This window comes from Mchenga conophoros, linkage group LG5, assembly GCF_057382185.1.
Source record: "Mchenga conophoros isolate Kocher_MC1m ecotype Shallow Benthic linkage group LG5, M_conophoros_male_GT1.1, whole genome shotgun sequence".
Classification (NCBI taxonomy): domain Eukaryota; kingdom Metazoa; phylum Chordata; class Actinopteri; order Cichliformes; family Cichlidae; genus Mchenga; species Mchenga conophoros.
The window spans coordinates 23,917,526-23,933,480 of NC_140530.1; the positions used below are offsets into that span (position 1 = coordinate 23,917,526).

Consider the following 15,955-nt stretch of genomic DNA (forward strand, 5'->3'; position numbering starts at 1 on the left):
TAAGTTGAAACATTAGTCATCCCGAGCTGATGAGCAGCCAAGTCAACTCCAGGTTCACCTCATTTTAATTAACGTCCATCGATCATGAGCGAAGAGCTTCGCTCGGACACTGATGTGTTAGGGGTGTTCTGTTTTTATTATTATGCAACACCACCATGTTTACATCTTTTTACAAAAAGCAAAGCCAGTCCTGCTTGAAACTCAGGCAGTTGTTTTTAGTTTAATGTTCTACCTTTGCGCGGTCCTTTCAACAGCTCATAGTGGTAAACTGCAGGCTTGTAAACCGTCATGTAACTGCGGCAAAACAGGTTTAAATGCTGTGTGATAAATGCGAGGACGCTGAACGCTGACAGGAGGAATGCACCCTGAATGACATGTGCAGTTATGGAAAGTGCAGGTACCACTTTTCCAGTTTTGCCTACCTGGTGAACCCGGGCTCTCATGAGAGCGTTAGCATTGTTTCCACCTGCACAAAAGACCCACAGTTGCATCGCTGCTGTTGAGCTGAAAGTGAATGAAGTTGAAAGGAATCAGATCCAATCACGCTGTTTTCAGGATGAGTCCACAAAGACTCCACATGCCACCTGAAACCGAATGACTCGGGGATGATTACATCATTTTCTCCGGCCCCGTCTTCTGAAAGTAAAGGGAAAAAGTAACTCATTAACAGAAGACACAGTGTCACCTAGTGGCTCTGTGGTGTAATTACAAAGCTTTGTCTTTGTCTACTGTTTGTCTACTGTCCAGTTTTCTGTTGTTGATGGACACATATGTGCTGCTCAGTGTCTCAATGTGTTTGCTTGTGTTTTGAAGCTATGAAAGCTGACCGTAAGCGGCTGAAGGTGGAGAAAGCAGACTTGGCGAATCAGATGCAGCAGCTGTACACAACACTGGAGAGCAGAGAGGAGCAGCTGCGAGAGTTCATACGCAACTACGACCAGCATCGAAAGGTAACGCTGTCAAGTTTTGTCTCTGTCTCTGTGTGCCTGCATTCCTATCCCAATTGTCAGTATATATTTTTAAAAAATAATAATAATAATCCAACCCACACGTAGAGGTATTTTGAATTATGGCTACCTTACATTTTGTTTTCTACCAAAATAAAAACAAGAAGTTTTTCAACTCTAAAAAGTTTAACCAGTCTGATAGCACTTCACTTAAATCTATTTTATATTTAAAACTAGTGAAAAGGGCGGTTTTTCATTTGTCCAGCTGTACAGAGATTTTTAATAATAATAATGGATTGGATTTATATAGCGCTTTACAATGCCACTATTCATTCACTCTCGCATTCACACACTGGTGGAGGCATGCTACGGTTGTAGCCACAGCTGCCCTGGGGCAGACTGACAGAAGCGAGGCTGCCATATCGCGCCATCGGCCCCTCTGGCCAACACCAGTAGGCAAGTAGGGTAAAGTGTCTTGCCCAAGGACACAACGACCAGGACAAAGAGCCCGGGGATCGAACCGGCGACCTTCCGGTTACAGATACGCTTCCCAACCCCCTGAGCCAGGGTCGCCCCTGTTTTAACAGTTAGCGTTTTTACAGTTCTACCCATTTATAGACTGTACATGAAAGATGGATGTCGCCACGGTGACGTCATGGTTTGTGTATTGCCATTTTGGTACTTTGGGTATGTCTTAGTAATTAGCAGTGTTTTCACACCTAGAGTCATTTTATTGTGGTCCCATCAGCAGATAGGTTTGACACTTTGTGACTTTCCCTGTGGTTTGGTTTCATTTCACACAGAGAAAAATCCAAGTGAACCACAATGTGTCATTACAAACCACGTAAGAACATTCAGTCTGCTTATAGACCAGATGTGTCTGGGGCATGAGCAGCAAGTGTAAATACAGGAAGGTGTTGCATTCTGGACTATTTGAGAGCATGGAGAATTTATAATCTTTTCATGCCTCTTTGCCAACCCTTACTGACTTGTGCGCATATAGTATAGTTCAGTTTAAACAGACTAAACATCGCAGGTGTGGAAACACCTTCGGATATTAATTAGCACTGTTGACAGGCTTAACTGTTTCTCTACGATGTAACAGTAATAACTGCTTCATAAAAACATAGACGCTAGCATAAAACATGAATAAAGCCTTCAAAATGTCTATAAAGCCACACAACCACATAACAGTCTGTCTTGCTTATAACTTTGTCTTAGTTGCAACAGTCCGTAACTGGAATTACTAAAAAAACAGCAGCCACCCTTTTCAAAACCATACAGCAACACACGATGTGTGCTGCTTCACTCAAATTTTTTTCCGGTTCACTCAATGTGACTTTGATGTGAAATCACGATAACTGTATGTGTGCGATTTCTGCAGGAGAGTGAGGATGCAGTGAAAGCCCTGGCAAAGGAGAAGGACGTGCTGGAGAGGGAGAAGTGGGACCTGAGGAGGCAGACCAAAGAATCCACAGAGCAGGCCAACGTCTTGCTTTCTCAGCTGGATATGAAGGAGAACAGGATTAAAGAACTGGAGGCCGAGCTCACAATGGTGAGTCGGACGGAGTCACAACTTTGCTAAAGTTATTAAACCGCAGCGGAGTCACCTCCACTCTTAGCTGGTAAACGTGGCACAAATGCAAAGAAGGTCACATGTTCATATCAGTTCAGACGCATGCAATATGCCACTTCCTCAGTCTGGAGCAAAGCTTAATGCTTTGAGAGAAAGAAATTCATGCCTTATCTCTGTGCTGCTGTGTCAGTCCCTCATAGGTACACTTGTCAGTCTGTGTGTCATTAATCTCTCTCCTCCCTCAGCAAGTCACAGCCACCCACAGATCCTCACATCACGCTCCATCACAGATCACATTTGTTGGCACTTCAGTGCCAGAGCTGCATCACTGTCAAACAGCCCAGCCCTGTTGCTTTCTCTGCCGCTAAACTCAACTTTCTCCAGTCTGTCCTCTCTCAGAGGATTTCAGTAAAAAAATATATAAATAAAGTCCTATGGAAAGTGATGAATACATTCGGTTTATAACACTGGCTATTTTCTAACTTCAGCATATCTCAGGAATAGACCATCCTGTTGCACTTTCTAATGTTTAAAACCCACAATACTTGAAGGATCAGTCACAACGTAGCACTGATCATCATGTCACAGTGCAGCGCTCTGCTGGAACCCCTCAGCTCCCGCCATTCCCATGGATGTTTCTTTGACAGGTAACACCCAGTTAAACAGTGCTGCAGAATAAATGCGTGCTCCCTGATGGCAGCGGCCTCCACCAGCAGGGTTATGCACCCGGCCACACCCATAAAACGACAGAACTAGGAATGGCAAGAGGAATGTAACAAAGAGCAACAAAAGCTAACAGATAACAGTCCGATTGAGCATGCAGAAGGATGTGTCACAACAAGCCCGATCATCGGAGGCCCCACCCTGAAACCCACAATACTTGAAGGATCCTCTGCCACTCACGAGGTCCCATGTCGTTTCCCGGAGAGGCAAAATATTAGGCAGATGTTTTCAGAGTTTCATTAAAAAAAACAGCTGGTACTCAGTTGGTCGTGTGAGATTAATTCTGATGATTTCCAACTTAAAAAAGTGGGCTTCTTAATGACTCTGTGTCCAGTGTCACAGCCAGTGGAATAAACTATAGCCTGTCTAATCTTATATCGTGTATACTGATCCTTGTAATTATAGTTAGTCCTGTAATGTTAACATCTTTGTCCCTGTTCACTCTCATGCTAATTTTCTGTTATTTATTTATTTATTTTTCTTCTTAGGCAAAGCAGTCTCTGGCCACACTGACTAAAGACGTACCAAAACGCCACTCAGTGGCTATGCCAACAGAACCGGTGGTGAACGGCAGTCAGGAGTGGGTGATGCACGCCGACCTTCCGCTCACGGCCGCCATCCGCCAGAGCCAACAGACCCTCTACCACGGACACACCACAGACAGACAGGGTAGGTTTTCTTTTCCTCCTTGCCTCGCGGCCTCTTTGCTACTTGGTGTTGCTTTTACTAACACAGGGTTTTTTCAAGGAGGTTTCTCATACTAACTGTGGGAATCTGCAATATCGGTGTGTTTGTGTGTTTGTGTGACGCCTCAGCTGTGGTCAGGATCAGCCCCTGCCACTCACGTCAGCCTTCTGTGATCTCTGAAGCCTCTGCGGCTGATGGAGACCGCTCGTCAACGCCAAGTGACATCAACTCACCTCGTCACCGGACCCACTCCCTCTGCAATGTAAGAGCTGCCTGGCCCCCTCGACCAAGTAATCACACCTCCGCAATCTTCTGTTAGTGCCTCGCTCCACTCTGCCTTCTCTTGTCTGTTCCTCTGTACTGTCAGCTTCATGGGCTCTGCTTGCCTGCTCAGTGCCGGTGTTGGAGTTCTTTTGTTTTTTCATAAGCAACAGTTTGGCATTGCACTAGCTTGGCACTGTGTATTTCATGCCTAATCTTTCAATATGAGTAAGTATGAAGCAAACATCAGCAACTGGTTAGCTTAGCTATACAGGGAGACTGTAAGTTACTCTATCTGGTGAAAAAGGTTATTAACTACTGTATTAAATATATTTTAAATATCATTTTTGATAATTAATCCCTCCATTCTGATAGCTTTACAGTTATTTTGGTGTTCATGCAATAATTATTACAACTAATTTGCTCGCAGTCGTGAAAAAGAGAGAATGCTTTTTAAGAAGTTTCAAGTTCAATAGCAATTGTTGCTTTACGCTCTCACTCTGTATTTGACACAATGTCAAACATTTTAGCAAATAAACATAACAAACACCAATGTGTCACAAAGTGTTGTGAATATTTGTGTAACCACAAACTTTGTAGCCAGTGACACAAATGTATATACAGAAAATGTTGTTCAAAATGGACAAAACAAGAATGATGCTATTACATCATCAAAATAGCTACATCCATCTCAATATGAAATATAATTTTATTCTTAAGACGAGTAGAAACCTGAACCTATAAAACTGAAAATGTTGGGCCGAACCTCTTTATCTTTGAATTCTGTTTTCAGTCCCGTTCAGGCTTCTTAATATAAAAGCATGACATCATTGTAACAAGTCAACTGGTTAATTGTCCTCCCTGCTAGATACATAACAATCAACTGTAAGTAATATTATAGACTGGTGTGGCAAACTGGTAACTTGGCCTCAAAGTGACAGATCATGTAAACTTAAATAATGGGTGCATAAAAGTCCCCAGCGTTCCTCCTCTGGAGCATAAAAACTGTGCACCGGGAGCTTCGAGGCTACGGTTTTCATGGTTGAGCAGCTCCTGTAAGTGTAATATGCAGGTAGCCTGGTACTCTTGTTCATATAGTGTATTTAACATGAAGTTAAGTGAAGAAGCAGTTAAGTCTCTGGTTGAATTCACTCACTTTTTACAGCCAGATCCAAAGAAGTAAACGATAAACAACTTTTGACATAAGGCTAATTTTACGCATAATGCTGGAAAAAATAGTTGATCCTTCAAATGCAAGATAAAAATTTGAAATGCAGCGTTAATTCAGGCTGAAATGACAAAAAGCTTTGGTATTTGTCTGGATCCAGTTGGTTACATCTCTCTCTCTCTCCTTACTCATCATGAAAGTTTATAAAAATGTGAAACTACAGTCTGGCTTTAAGGCAGCTGATTAACGCAGCTTTCCTATCTCCTCTGCTCAGTCTATGGAGGACCTTGAGGACCAGAAGCGGAAGAAGAAGAAGGAAAAGATGACACTGGGATCCCTATCAAGGGTGTTCGCTCGGGGCAAGCAGCGCAAGTCACTGGATCCTGGCTTGTTTGATGGTACAGCCACCCCTGATTATTACATAGAGGAGGATGCCGACTGGTGATGCTGAGTGTGTGAGTGCATGTGTGTGTTGAGTTTTTGTAGATATCCTCTTGGCTTTAACTGTGAGTGAAGACTGTCTGTGGATTTATCTGGAGGCGAAGGATTTTGAATTTTAAAGAAAAGCCCTTAAAGTCACTGCTATCACCATAAATGTACAGTATATTGCCCTAAAATTGTATGTTTGTAAATTAGATATATATTTATAGTTGTACATGTATGCATATGTACATATGTTTACACATACGCACGCGCGCGCGCGCGCGCACACACACACATATACATATATATATATGTATATATATGGGTTACTCTTTCTTTCATGTAGACATATTTATGCTGTATTATTATAATTGTCTTAATGTTTTATGCTTTTTTTTTTATATATAACTGGAGACTTGAAGTACTGCTGTTCATATGTAAATAGGAGCTATTGTGAAACTAGTGTTTTACTGTAAATGCTATTTGTTTTTTGTTACTTTTACAGTTGCTTTTTTCATACTTTGCAACATTTATTTCCATATTATTCACAGTCTTGCAGGCCCAAATCTTACTATGAAAGGATAGAAATGATAAATTACTAGACTTTTGGTTTCCTGTTGGTTTGAAAACACTCGTTGAGAGGTAATTCTGTTACAGGATTGTCATCACGTTCCTATAAATGCTGGCTCACAATGATTTATTTACAGCACTGTGGGCACCAGGGAAGTTTTTTTGTGGATATTTTGTAAGCTAGTAATCATTTTAATAATGCTCTCGTACTGGCCATTGAGGGTTTCTAGAGTCGGTCTTCTGTAGAAATTGTAGATGTGAGCAGGCGTATTCAGACGCACCTCTCTCACCTGCTGTCAAAACCATGTGCAAGTGCCAAAGTTTAAAGACTCAGTCACTCCATCACTGTTAGCACTAGCCTCGTAGCATTGTTTATGTCTGACTCATTTTTTACAGAGAGCTATCTAACATGTGCCTATACGAGATGAACGAATGTGCATTAAACACGTGCATGATCCCTCTGTGTTTCTTTGGTTAGACATCCATTCATTGCCAACCAAATTAATAATCTCTGCAATCCTGTGTTGCTCCTTTGTAGCCCTACCCATTTTTACCAGGTTATCTTTTCCTTGCATTTTGAATGCATGATCCTCCCCTTATTTTGCTGTTTTTTGTTTTTTATATTTGTATAGAATCCCTCCTCATTTTATAATTTTCCTTTTTTCCTTTCCTTTTTTTTGCAAATGTGGCTCTAACAAATCTGTTAAATGTTTGTAATTTAGAAAATGTTGCATAAAAGATTAAATCTATTGAAGTATTTTATTTAAAAGAAATGAGACAAACAAGTGACTTCAAATATTTATCTGCTGCAGCTGTCACAGCCAGATGTCGAGGAGGTTTTAGCATTTTCAAAGTGAATTATAATTGAAATGAAATCTTATTTTAAAAATAAAACCACTAACTGAATAAATCCAATGTGGCAGTTTTCTATTTCGTGAGTAATGTTGGGTTGGTTTTTTGGGTTTTTTGTTTGTTTCTTTTGTCCCAGTCTAACGTGTGTGTCTCCCTCTCCTCCTGCCATTTCTAATGGCAACTCTCTCCTGCCAGTGAGTAACTCCTCATCTGTGATTACCAGCTGTCTGTTTCTTACACTCTGGGGATTATTCATATTACGTATCATGTCCATTGAAGAGTACCAGTTTGTGTCGTTTGTTTTTTGAAAACTCTTTGGAAAGATGGTGGGATTTGCATGCAGCCTTTTTTTCAGCATGTTGAGACGAATCAGTTCATCCTGGATTCGTTGGTTCGGTATGAATCAGTGTTTCCTGTTTCTTTTTTTTTTTTTTTTCTTTTTTTTTTTTTTTGTAGATGAGGGGCTGATGGGCAGAAGCATGATGTTTTATGAATAATCCCTTTGTCTCTAATACATGATCCTAATGGTCTTAAGTCTCCTCATATGCCTCAGTTACTAGTGTTGTAACGTCTTTTACTAAGCAGTAGTTTTAGAACTGACCACCACACTGTCAGAAGAACCAAAAGACCTCTGTATTCTGAGTTCTGAGTTCAACTACTGTTTTCTATTTAGACGCATTTAAATGTGCAGTCCTATCTACTTAAAAAAACAAAAAAACAAAAAAAAAACAAAGCACAGTTCATTCAAAGATACTGGCCGTCTCCAGTAAGATAATCTGGCGCCATCTAGTGGTTATATAACAATTTTTTTTCTCACGTGAACGAATTGATCTTGGTATGCAGATTTCTCCTCGATATACAGAAAAAACTGTAGTGTACTATCCCAAATGTAGTTTAGTATGGTTCCACTTTAAGGTAGACACAATACTTTTTGTTCTGCTCCCTTCTGATTGTCTCCAGATGTGTAATCTGATTTGATTTTCATATCCAACTGACCCTGAAATTCTCCTGTATGCCACACCGTAACTTCTCCTGACCAATCCAGACTCTGATAGCCTCACACAGCAAAGCCTGTCTGATGGAGAGGAGCAGCTGGACCGCCTCCAGCAGGCGGAGCTGACTCGAAACACATGCATGTCACTGTGGAGGGCAGGTGCAGTCCAGGCCTGGCTGGAGGTTGTCATGGGAATGCCCATGTACATCCGAGCCTGCTCTGAAAACGTCAAAAGTGGGAAGGTATGATTTGGTACATGTTGCTTTTTGCTGTTTGTTTACCTGTGTGTGATGTTGTTTGATGTTAGCAGATGGACATGTTGAGGTGTTGTGTTTGTTTGATAGAGAGCTATATTTCTGCTCTTTAGGTGCTTCTAGGCCTGACGGATGATGATTTAGACCTGGGCCTGGGTATCAGTAATCCAATTCATCGCAGGAAAATAAGATTGGCTATTGAGGATTACAGGAGAGCTGAAGGGGACCAAGGGTGAGTAACAGCCAAATAAAACTGCAGAATAACTAATGTCATGTTTTGGGGGGTTAAAAAAAACATGACCTCAAAATCTTCATTTTCTCTGTGCATACTTTTCTTTAAAAATATACAGACAGGGATAAAAATGGAACGTTTTGAGTTAAATATGTGCCACTGAAGCAGACATTTCTGGCTCAGAGTATGAGAGACGACTCCATCCATTTTCTACCACTTATCCAATTCAGGCTGGAGCATGTCCCAGCTGTCACTGAGCATGAGGCGAGGTACACCCTGAGCAGGTTGCTAATCTGGTGGACTGCTAACACAGAGAGACCTTCACACCTATGGCCAATCTAGAATTCCACTTAATCTAACATGCATGTCTTTGGGAGGAAGCTGTAGTAGTATGAGTTAACACACGCAGGTGCAGGGAGATCATGCGAGCTCCACAAAGAGAGGTCTCAGCTGGCCTTTCATTTTGAACCTAGCAGCTCCTTGCTGTGTCTGCCAAGAGAAAGCTTGTGTGATAAGAAGCCTTTAAAGCTATGTATTGTAAAAATATATATATTTTATATATTTTAAATAACGGATATCAACACGAAACTTTCCAAGTCACTTTTATTTAGATGGGTTTTCTGAAATTTTAAGTTTAATATGCATGGGTATTATATCAAAGGATATTCAGTAATATGTATATATGCACTTCAGACACAGAGAAGTAAAATAAACACCTAAATGTGTATTTTAGGACGCTTTTCTGTACTTGTTTTACTTGCTTAGTCTGATAAATGCTCCCAAATAAAGGCAGGAATATAAGTAGCAAATTTTCCACCTTAATGGTTTTTCTTTATTTTTACTACTTTCTACATTGTAGATACATGCTCAAGACATCAAATATATGAAGCAGGATTAATGGAATTATGTAGCAAAGAAAAAATAATGAATAACTATAAATATGTTTTATATTTTAGATTCCTCAAAGTAGCCATCCTTTGCTTTGCTGACAGCACTCCAAACCCTTGGCCTTCTCTCAATGGGCTCCATGATGTAGTCACCTTAAATGGTTTTCACTTCACAGGTGTGCCCTGTCAGGGTTCATTCGTGGACTTTCTTGCCTTCTTAATGGGGTTGGGGCCATCAGTTATGTTGTGCAGAAGTCAGGTTCGTACACAGATGACAGCCCAATTTGACAACTGTTACAATTCATATTATGTCAAGAACCAATCAGCTAAGTAAAGAGAAACGACAGTCCATCATTACTGGGGTCAGTAATGATGGACTGGGGATTGGAGTCATTACAGGACAATGACCCCAAACACACCTCCAGGTTGTGTGAGGGCTATTTGACCAAGAAGGAGAGTGATGGAGTGCTGCGCCAGATGGCCTGGCCTCCACAAACCTAAACGCAGTCGAGGTGGTTTGGGATGAGATAGATCGCAGAGTGATGGCAAAAGTGCTCAGCATCTCTGGGAACTCCTTCAAGACTGTTGTAAAACCATTTCAGGTGACAAACCTCATGAAGCTCATTGAAAAAATGCCAAGAATGTGCACAGTTTTAATCAAAGCAAAGGGTGGATAGTTTGAAGAATCTGAAATGTTAAACATGTTTTGAGTTATTTCACACTTTTTATGCCTTCAATGAGAATCAACAATGTAAATAGTCATGAGAATAGATACTATTTAGTGTGACTGGTAGTGTGTATATGTATATATAGATATAATGCATTTGAGTAAAACAACATAAGGAGTGCATGAAATATGATGTATTTAAACAAATGTTATTGTTTGATATTGCTGATCACAGATTATCAAAAGCATCTGAGATGGACCATCACTGGGTTGCAACATCATGGCTGAGTGATGTTGGACTGCCTCAGTACTCCCAGACCTTTCAGTCTCACTTGGTGGACGGACGAGTGCTTAACTCGTTGAACCGCAGAGACCTGGAGAGATTTCTCAACATCAGTGACCAGTTCCATCAGACCAGTCTACTTCTGGGAATCCAGCTGCTGCAGATGCTCAGCTTTGATAAAGAGGTCAGACTATATGATAACAGATTCATGACTGGCGTTATTCAGCAATCTTTCTTCGATCACTGCATGACTTTCACTCAGCTACAGTGACAAAACTACATGCTTATCTGCGGTAGCTGGAGTCACACAGTAGCTTGTAATGCTCCATTATCTCATTGGCCTCTGCCACATTAGTGCTTGCACTGCTATCTTTGTGTGGTGTTTTTAAAGGCCCTGCAGGCACGGCGGACAAAATGCGAGCACCAAAACCGGGATCCCATTGTTTGGACATGTCACAGAGTGATGAAGTGGATCAGAGACATTGACCTCAAGGTGGGTGGGGCGGTCAGTGATGGCATTCCCCTCTGCGCTGGAGATTTCTTTGCCAGACTGGAACCAGATACCGCAAAGTATGGGTTTTTAAGAATCCCTCAAAAATAATGATAGCTTTGTTTCTTTGAAGCCTCAAACCACTGAAAGAATACAGAAGAATAACAGTAGTGTACACTCAGTAATGGGGAATAGACCACACAGCGTGAGGGTTTTTTTTTTTAGTTCTGCAATATACCGACATACTTATTTTGGGCAACATGTGGTGAACACTTATTATGACCCACAAAGACAAACCAAAACTGTTTTTAAAAGCTTTTTTGTTGTGTACTTGTAATTACTACCAAATTAAACGTTAAGACCAGGGAGCGATTTCTGCAAGGTTAGTTATTTTTCAGCTAACACTCACTGATGAGCACACTGAGCAAACTGCATCATCTTAATCCAACGCTTCTCTCTTGCGTTGCTCAGGAGTTTGCAGACAATCTTCAGGGTAAAGGGATTCATGGTGCAGTGATGGCTTTGGATCAGTCTTTCGACACAGATGCCATGGCCAAAGCCCTGGGCATCCCCAGCAACAAACACATGCTTCATCGGCACCTGTATGAAGAGATGAAGTCACTCGCTGTCCCTCTCAGGTAGATTAAAAGTCCTACTTGCATACCTTCATATTCTATCCTGTAAATACATTTGTATGTATATATTCTTGGATGCAATCTCCAAACAACAACGTCTTGTAACACCTTATGTTTATAGTAATACCGAGCAGGAGACTGAGGTGATTGGTTGTTCCTCTCCTGTCGCTGTTAACCGTTTTGCTGATGAGAGGATGTCTATAAGAAGATCCGGAAAGGTATTAGACAAACTTTATAAAGACTGAAATGTGCAGTGCTGTGCAGATCCTTTTTGATATTTCACATGTTTAAGATAAGATAAGATAAGATAGAACTTTATTAATCCCTCGGGTGGGTTCCTCTGGGAAATTCGACTTCCAAAAAAAAAACACAGCAACGACCGAAGTTACAGTTACAGAATTGTTATATATATATACACACACACACACACACACACACACACACACATATATATATAAATACAGAGACAAATATAAATAAAATATACAAAGGGGATAAATAGAATAAATAGGAATAAAAAATAAAAATACAAGTGAATTGCACATTTCAAGTATTGAGTCTATTGCACTGTTGACTATTTACAAAAAGTATTGCACAAGGTATTGTACAGTGAGGTGAAGAGGCACTACAGCTTAGTTGTTCCCCCCTCCTTTGTCCTCCTGTTTCCCCCCCCTCTCCCCTCCAGAGAGGAGTTAAACAGTCTGATGGCGTGTGGGACAAAGGAGTTTTTAAGTCTGTTAGTTCTTGTCTTGGGGAGAAGCAACCTGTCACTGAACAGACTCTTCTGGTTGTTTATGGCCGTGTGCAGAGGATGCCTGGCATTGTTCATAATGTCCAGCAGTTTCTTTAGTGTCCTTTTCTCTGCCACTGTCACCAGAGTGTCCAGCTTCATGCCGACCACAGAGCTTAGATATATACTAAGTATGTGAGTACACTAGAATAAGAAAAGAAGAATCAGTAGTTGGCTACTAAAGTCTTGTGGTCAGATTCAAACTGAGGATTCTGATATAAGACCATCATAAACACTAATTACTTTTTAGCTGATAATGTTTTATAAACAGGCAAATGTCTCATCTTTAAAGAAACTCCATATTCTGTTTTCAGCCTTTTTGATTTTTTTTCCAGAGTCCGCTGAGGTTACGAGCAAACAGCCACTCAGTGGAGCGAAGTCTGGGCTTCCACGGCAGCTGCAGCTCTCTGCCCAGAGAGGCCAGAGTTCAGGCGGTTCCCCGAGCCAAAGGCAGCCCGATGCACACCTACAAGAGTGTCGAAATCACCAACGTCTGAACCAGCTTCAGCCATCGAGATCTTAACCATTGTTTACATTTTTGTTGTGTTGCAGTTGTTTACAGCTGAGAAACACTCACACTGAGCCACACTAGAATTATAGGAAGAGAATGTCTTAAAGGGGTATGCCACTCGATTTAGTAATCTGACATCTTTAGAGAAGCATTTACTGAAGACAAATAAACTTTATCATTGTGACCTGATGGACTTGAAAGGAAGATAACTTAATAGCTAGGTTCATTTTTTATTTTAATGTATTTTTAAACTACGTATTCCAAGACTTTTATATATTATTGGAAAAATCATACCGGTATTTGTATGATAGATGGGAAGGCTTATATAACACAGTTATATAATTGAAATTAGTGCTCTTTTAATGCCTTATATTACACTGGTCCATATGATCTTCACAGCACTGTTACTATTTATTACTGCTACTTTTTAACATGTTTGTTTTTTTAAGCTGCAAGTGAAAAACTCTGTTAATGACAAAAGAAAAGTTGTTATAACTTACTTTCAGTGTAAAGATACAGCACATATCAGCTGTTATTCAGAATAGATGAAGGCCCTGTTCTTCATACATGGCTAACCCAGTTAACCAGACATGAACACTGGATTTGTTGACTGGATGTTTCTAAAATCACAGAAAGCTGTACAGAACAGAGACATCTGGAGTGCGATTAAGGTGATGTGTTTTTTTTTTTGTTGTTTTTTTTTTTTGCAACTTACAAAGTGCATTTAAATTACCAATCATACGTCAAAGGACTGTAAATTAGTATTCAGTTTTAGAGGCATTCATAGGTGTACTACAAGAGCTTTGAGATGGTTGAAGACAGCTATTTTGTTAGGTACACGTTGTTAGGTTCAGCTGCTTAGTAACACAAATATTTAATCGGCCAATGACAATCCCAGTGGCTCAGTTCATTTACATAGATGATAGACATGGTCAAGAGGACCTGCCAAAGCATCAGAATGGGGAAGAAAGGTGATTTCATTGACTCTGAATGTGGCGTGATTGTTGGTGCCGGGCTGGTTTAAATATTTCAGAAACTGCTTATCTGCTGGGATTTTCCCAGTCATCCCTATCTCCACAGTTTACAGAAAATGGGCCAAAAAAGAGAAAATATCAAATTCGTGGCAGTTTTCTAAGACGAGAAGCCTTGCTCATGTCCAAGTAGAATCAAAAATTGGTTGTAAACCCAATTTACAACCAAGGCATGCAGGACAGCAGCCATGCTGAAGACTGATTCCATACTGGGACTTGAACCTGTGTCAACTTTGTGGAAAAAACAGAAATCCTACAACTGCTAGACCATACGGGACTTAAATGAAGAAGAGAGAGATTATTTTCACGTGAGAACCCAGATAGATAGATTTTGTTTGATATTGTGTGTAATAATAATAGTTTTTGGACAATAACTTAAGAGAAGAAGCTAATGAGATGATTCTCAATTCTGCTCTGACATTCAGATGGTAGGGTCAGAATTTATTATAAAAAATATGAAAGCATGGATCCATCCTGCCTTGTATCAGTAATATCAGTGACGGTGGCGTAATGGTGCAGGTGCATATTTTCTTGCCACACTTTCAGCCTCAGTACCAGCTGAGCATCATCTAAACTCCACAGCCTTCCTGAGTATTGCTGCTGACCATGTCCATCCCTTCATTCATGTTTAATATTTCGTGTTTTGTCTCTGTGAAACTGTTAAACTCCTGAAGAATGGCAGTAAAATACAAAACCCAAAGGTTTTTCTCATCTCTCTATTTTGATCTACCTCGTCACCTTCTCCCGAATCGCCCTGCCATTGACTCAGAAATTGATCAGAAGCCAACTTCAACAAAGTCTTACTTCCTTAAATGCATCTGGAGGAGAGAGGAGGCCCAGGCCTGTCCTTTGCAGAAGCCTTTACAATACTTGTGCCATAAAAAAAAAAAAAAAAAAAAGCATGATGCTTAACTTGTCATGCAATGCCACTTTGGTCATTACCACTGTTACTATCATCTGCCAGAGATCATAACATAAAGTGGCAGGCTGTAGGAAAAAAAAAAAGAAAACAATGAACTGACAATGAAGCTGTGCCACGTATCGTATTTAATTGGGATCACTGGGAAATGACAGGTCAGAATGTTTCCAGTTTTTGTTAAAAGCCTATTGTCTCAGCTCTCTCTCTGTTAGTGCAATCACATGCTCAGCATTCAGCCAGTATTATGCCTCTCCATAACTTTTCCCTTGAACTTTTATTTGGGATTAACAAACCAATCCTAAAGGAGGCTGAGAGAATCAGATTAGATTGACGAGACTAAACCAGCTTCTTGTAACCTGAAAAAAGTATTTTAGCCTAAATTCCTTCAGATTGAAGAACAGGGCCCTCAAGTGCCATCAGCTCTAAATGTGTAAGATGATGCTACTAAAAACAATGACATGTGAAGTGTGTGTCTTCTTCTGACAGTTGGTATACCCATAATTATGTTTTTTTAATGTAAAAGATGATGCAGTGTGATATGTAGATAAATCTGTGGAATGTTGGATTAAGAATGTGGTAATGTATAAAGACTCCACATATGTGTATTGTGTGAACTGTGAGGAAGGCAAAACTTTGTGCCATTATACTATGAAGTTAATGGAACAGTGTATTCTGTACAGTTTTGGTCGTGTTTTATAATGCACAGCTGTTCCTGAGCATGAGAACACTCATTAAATGCCACCGCTGGGACTTGCACAGAGCCACACCGAGTGTGGCTGAAACCTTGAGGTTACTTCAAATAGCAGAGAACAGGTCTGTCCGTCTCTATCTGGGCGTCTCTTTGACTCACCAAAGCGAAACTGTTTAAGCGGGAAGATCAGACCAGTTCAAACCTGTACAGAGAAAGAAGACAGGGACATGCAATGTATTTGCTTTTAACACATGACATATACATCTCTTTGCAAAGCAGTACAAGCTTTTCATACATGTCAACATGAAAGTGGATTTATTGTAAATTGTTGCATAAAATGTAAGACTGTTATTGTTATTTTTGA

At 40.4% G+C, this 15,955-nt stretch overlaps 1 protein-coding gene across 6 annotated transcripts in view; it reads left to right on the forward strand.

Annotated features, from left to right (window-relative positions):
- The window catches only part of kaznb (kazrin, periplakin interacting protein b), a 133,113-nt gene extending 118,064 nt beyond the window's left edge, over positions 1–15,049 (forward strand). For 3 of the 6 annotated variants that reach the window (XM_085274377.1, XM_085274379.1, XM_085274380.1), the window contains 12 exons: positions 814–950; positions 2,332–2,502; positions 3,735–3,915; positions 4,062–4,195; positions 5,637–5,760; positions 8,253–8,443; positions 8,569–8,687; positions 10,477–10,708; positions 10,916–11,017; positions 11,486–11,652; positions 11,771–11,867; positions 12,775–15,049. In XM_085274377.1, the coding sequence (XP_085130503.1) occupies positions 814–950; positions 2,332–2,502; positions 3,735–3,915; positions 4,062–4,195; positions 5,637–5,760; positions 8,253–8,443; positions 8,569–8,687; positions 10,477–10,708; positions 10,916–11,017; positions 11,486–11,652; positions 11,771–11,867; positions 12,775–12,936 (1,817 nt within the window). In that variant the 3' untranslated portion in view covers positions 12,937–15,049. Of the gene's footprint in view, positions 1–813; positions 951–2,331; positions 2,503–3,734; positions 3,916–4,061; positions 4,224–5,636; positions 5,761–8,252; positions 8,444–8,568; positions 8,688–10,476; positions 10,709–10,915; positions 11,018–11,485; positions 11,653–11,770; positions 11,868–12,774 lie in introns of those variants that run through there. The other 3 variants (XM_085274378.1, XM_085274381.1, XM_085274382.1) reach the window with 3 other exon arrangements.
- Positions 15,050–15,955: the final 906 nt, after the last annotated feature.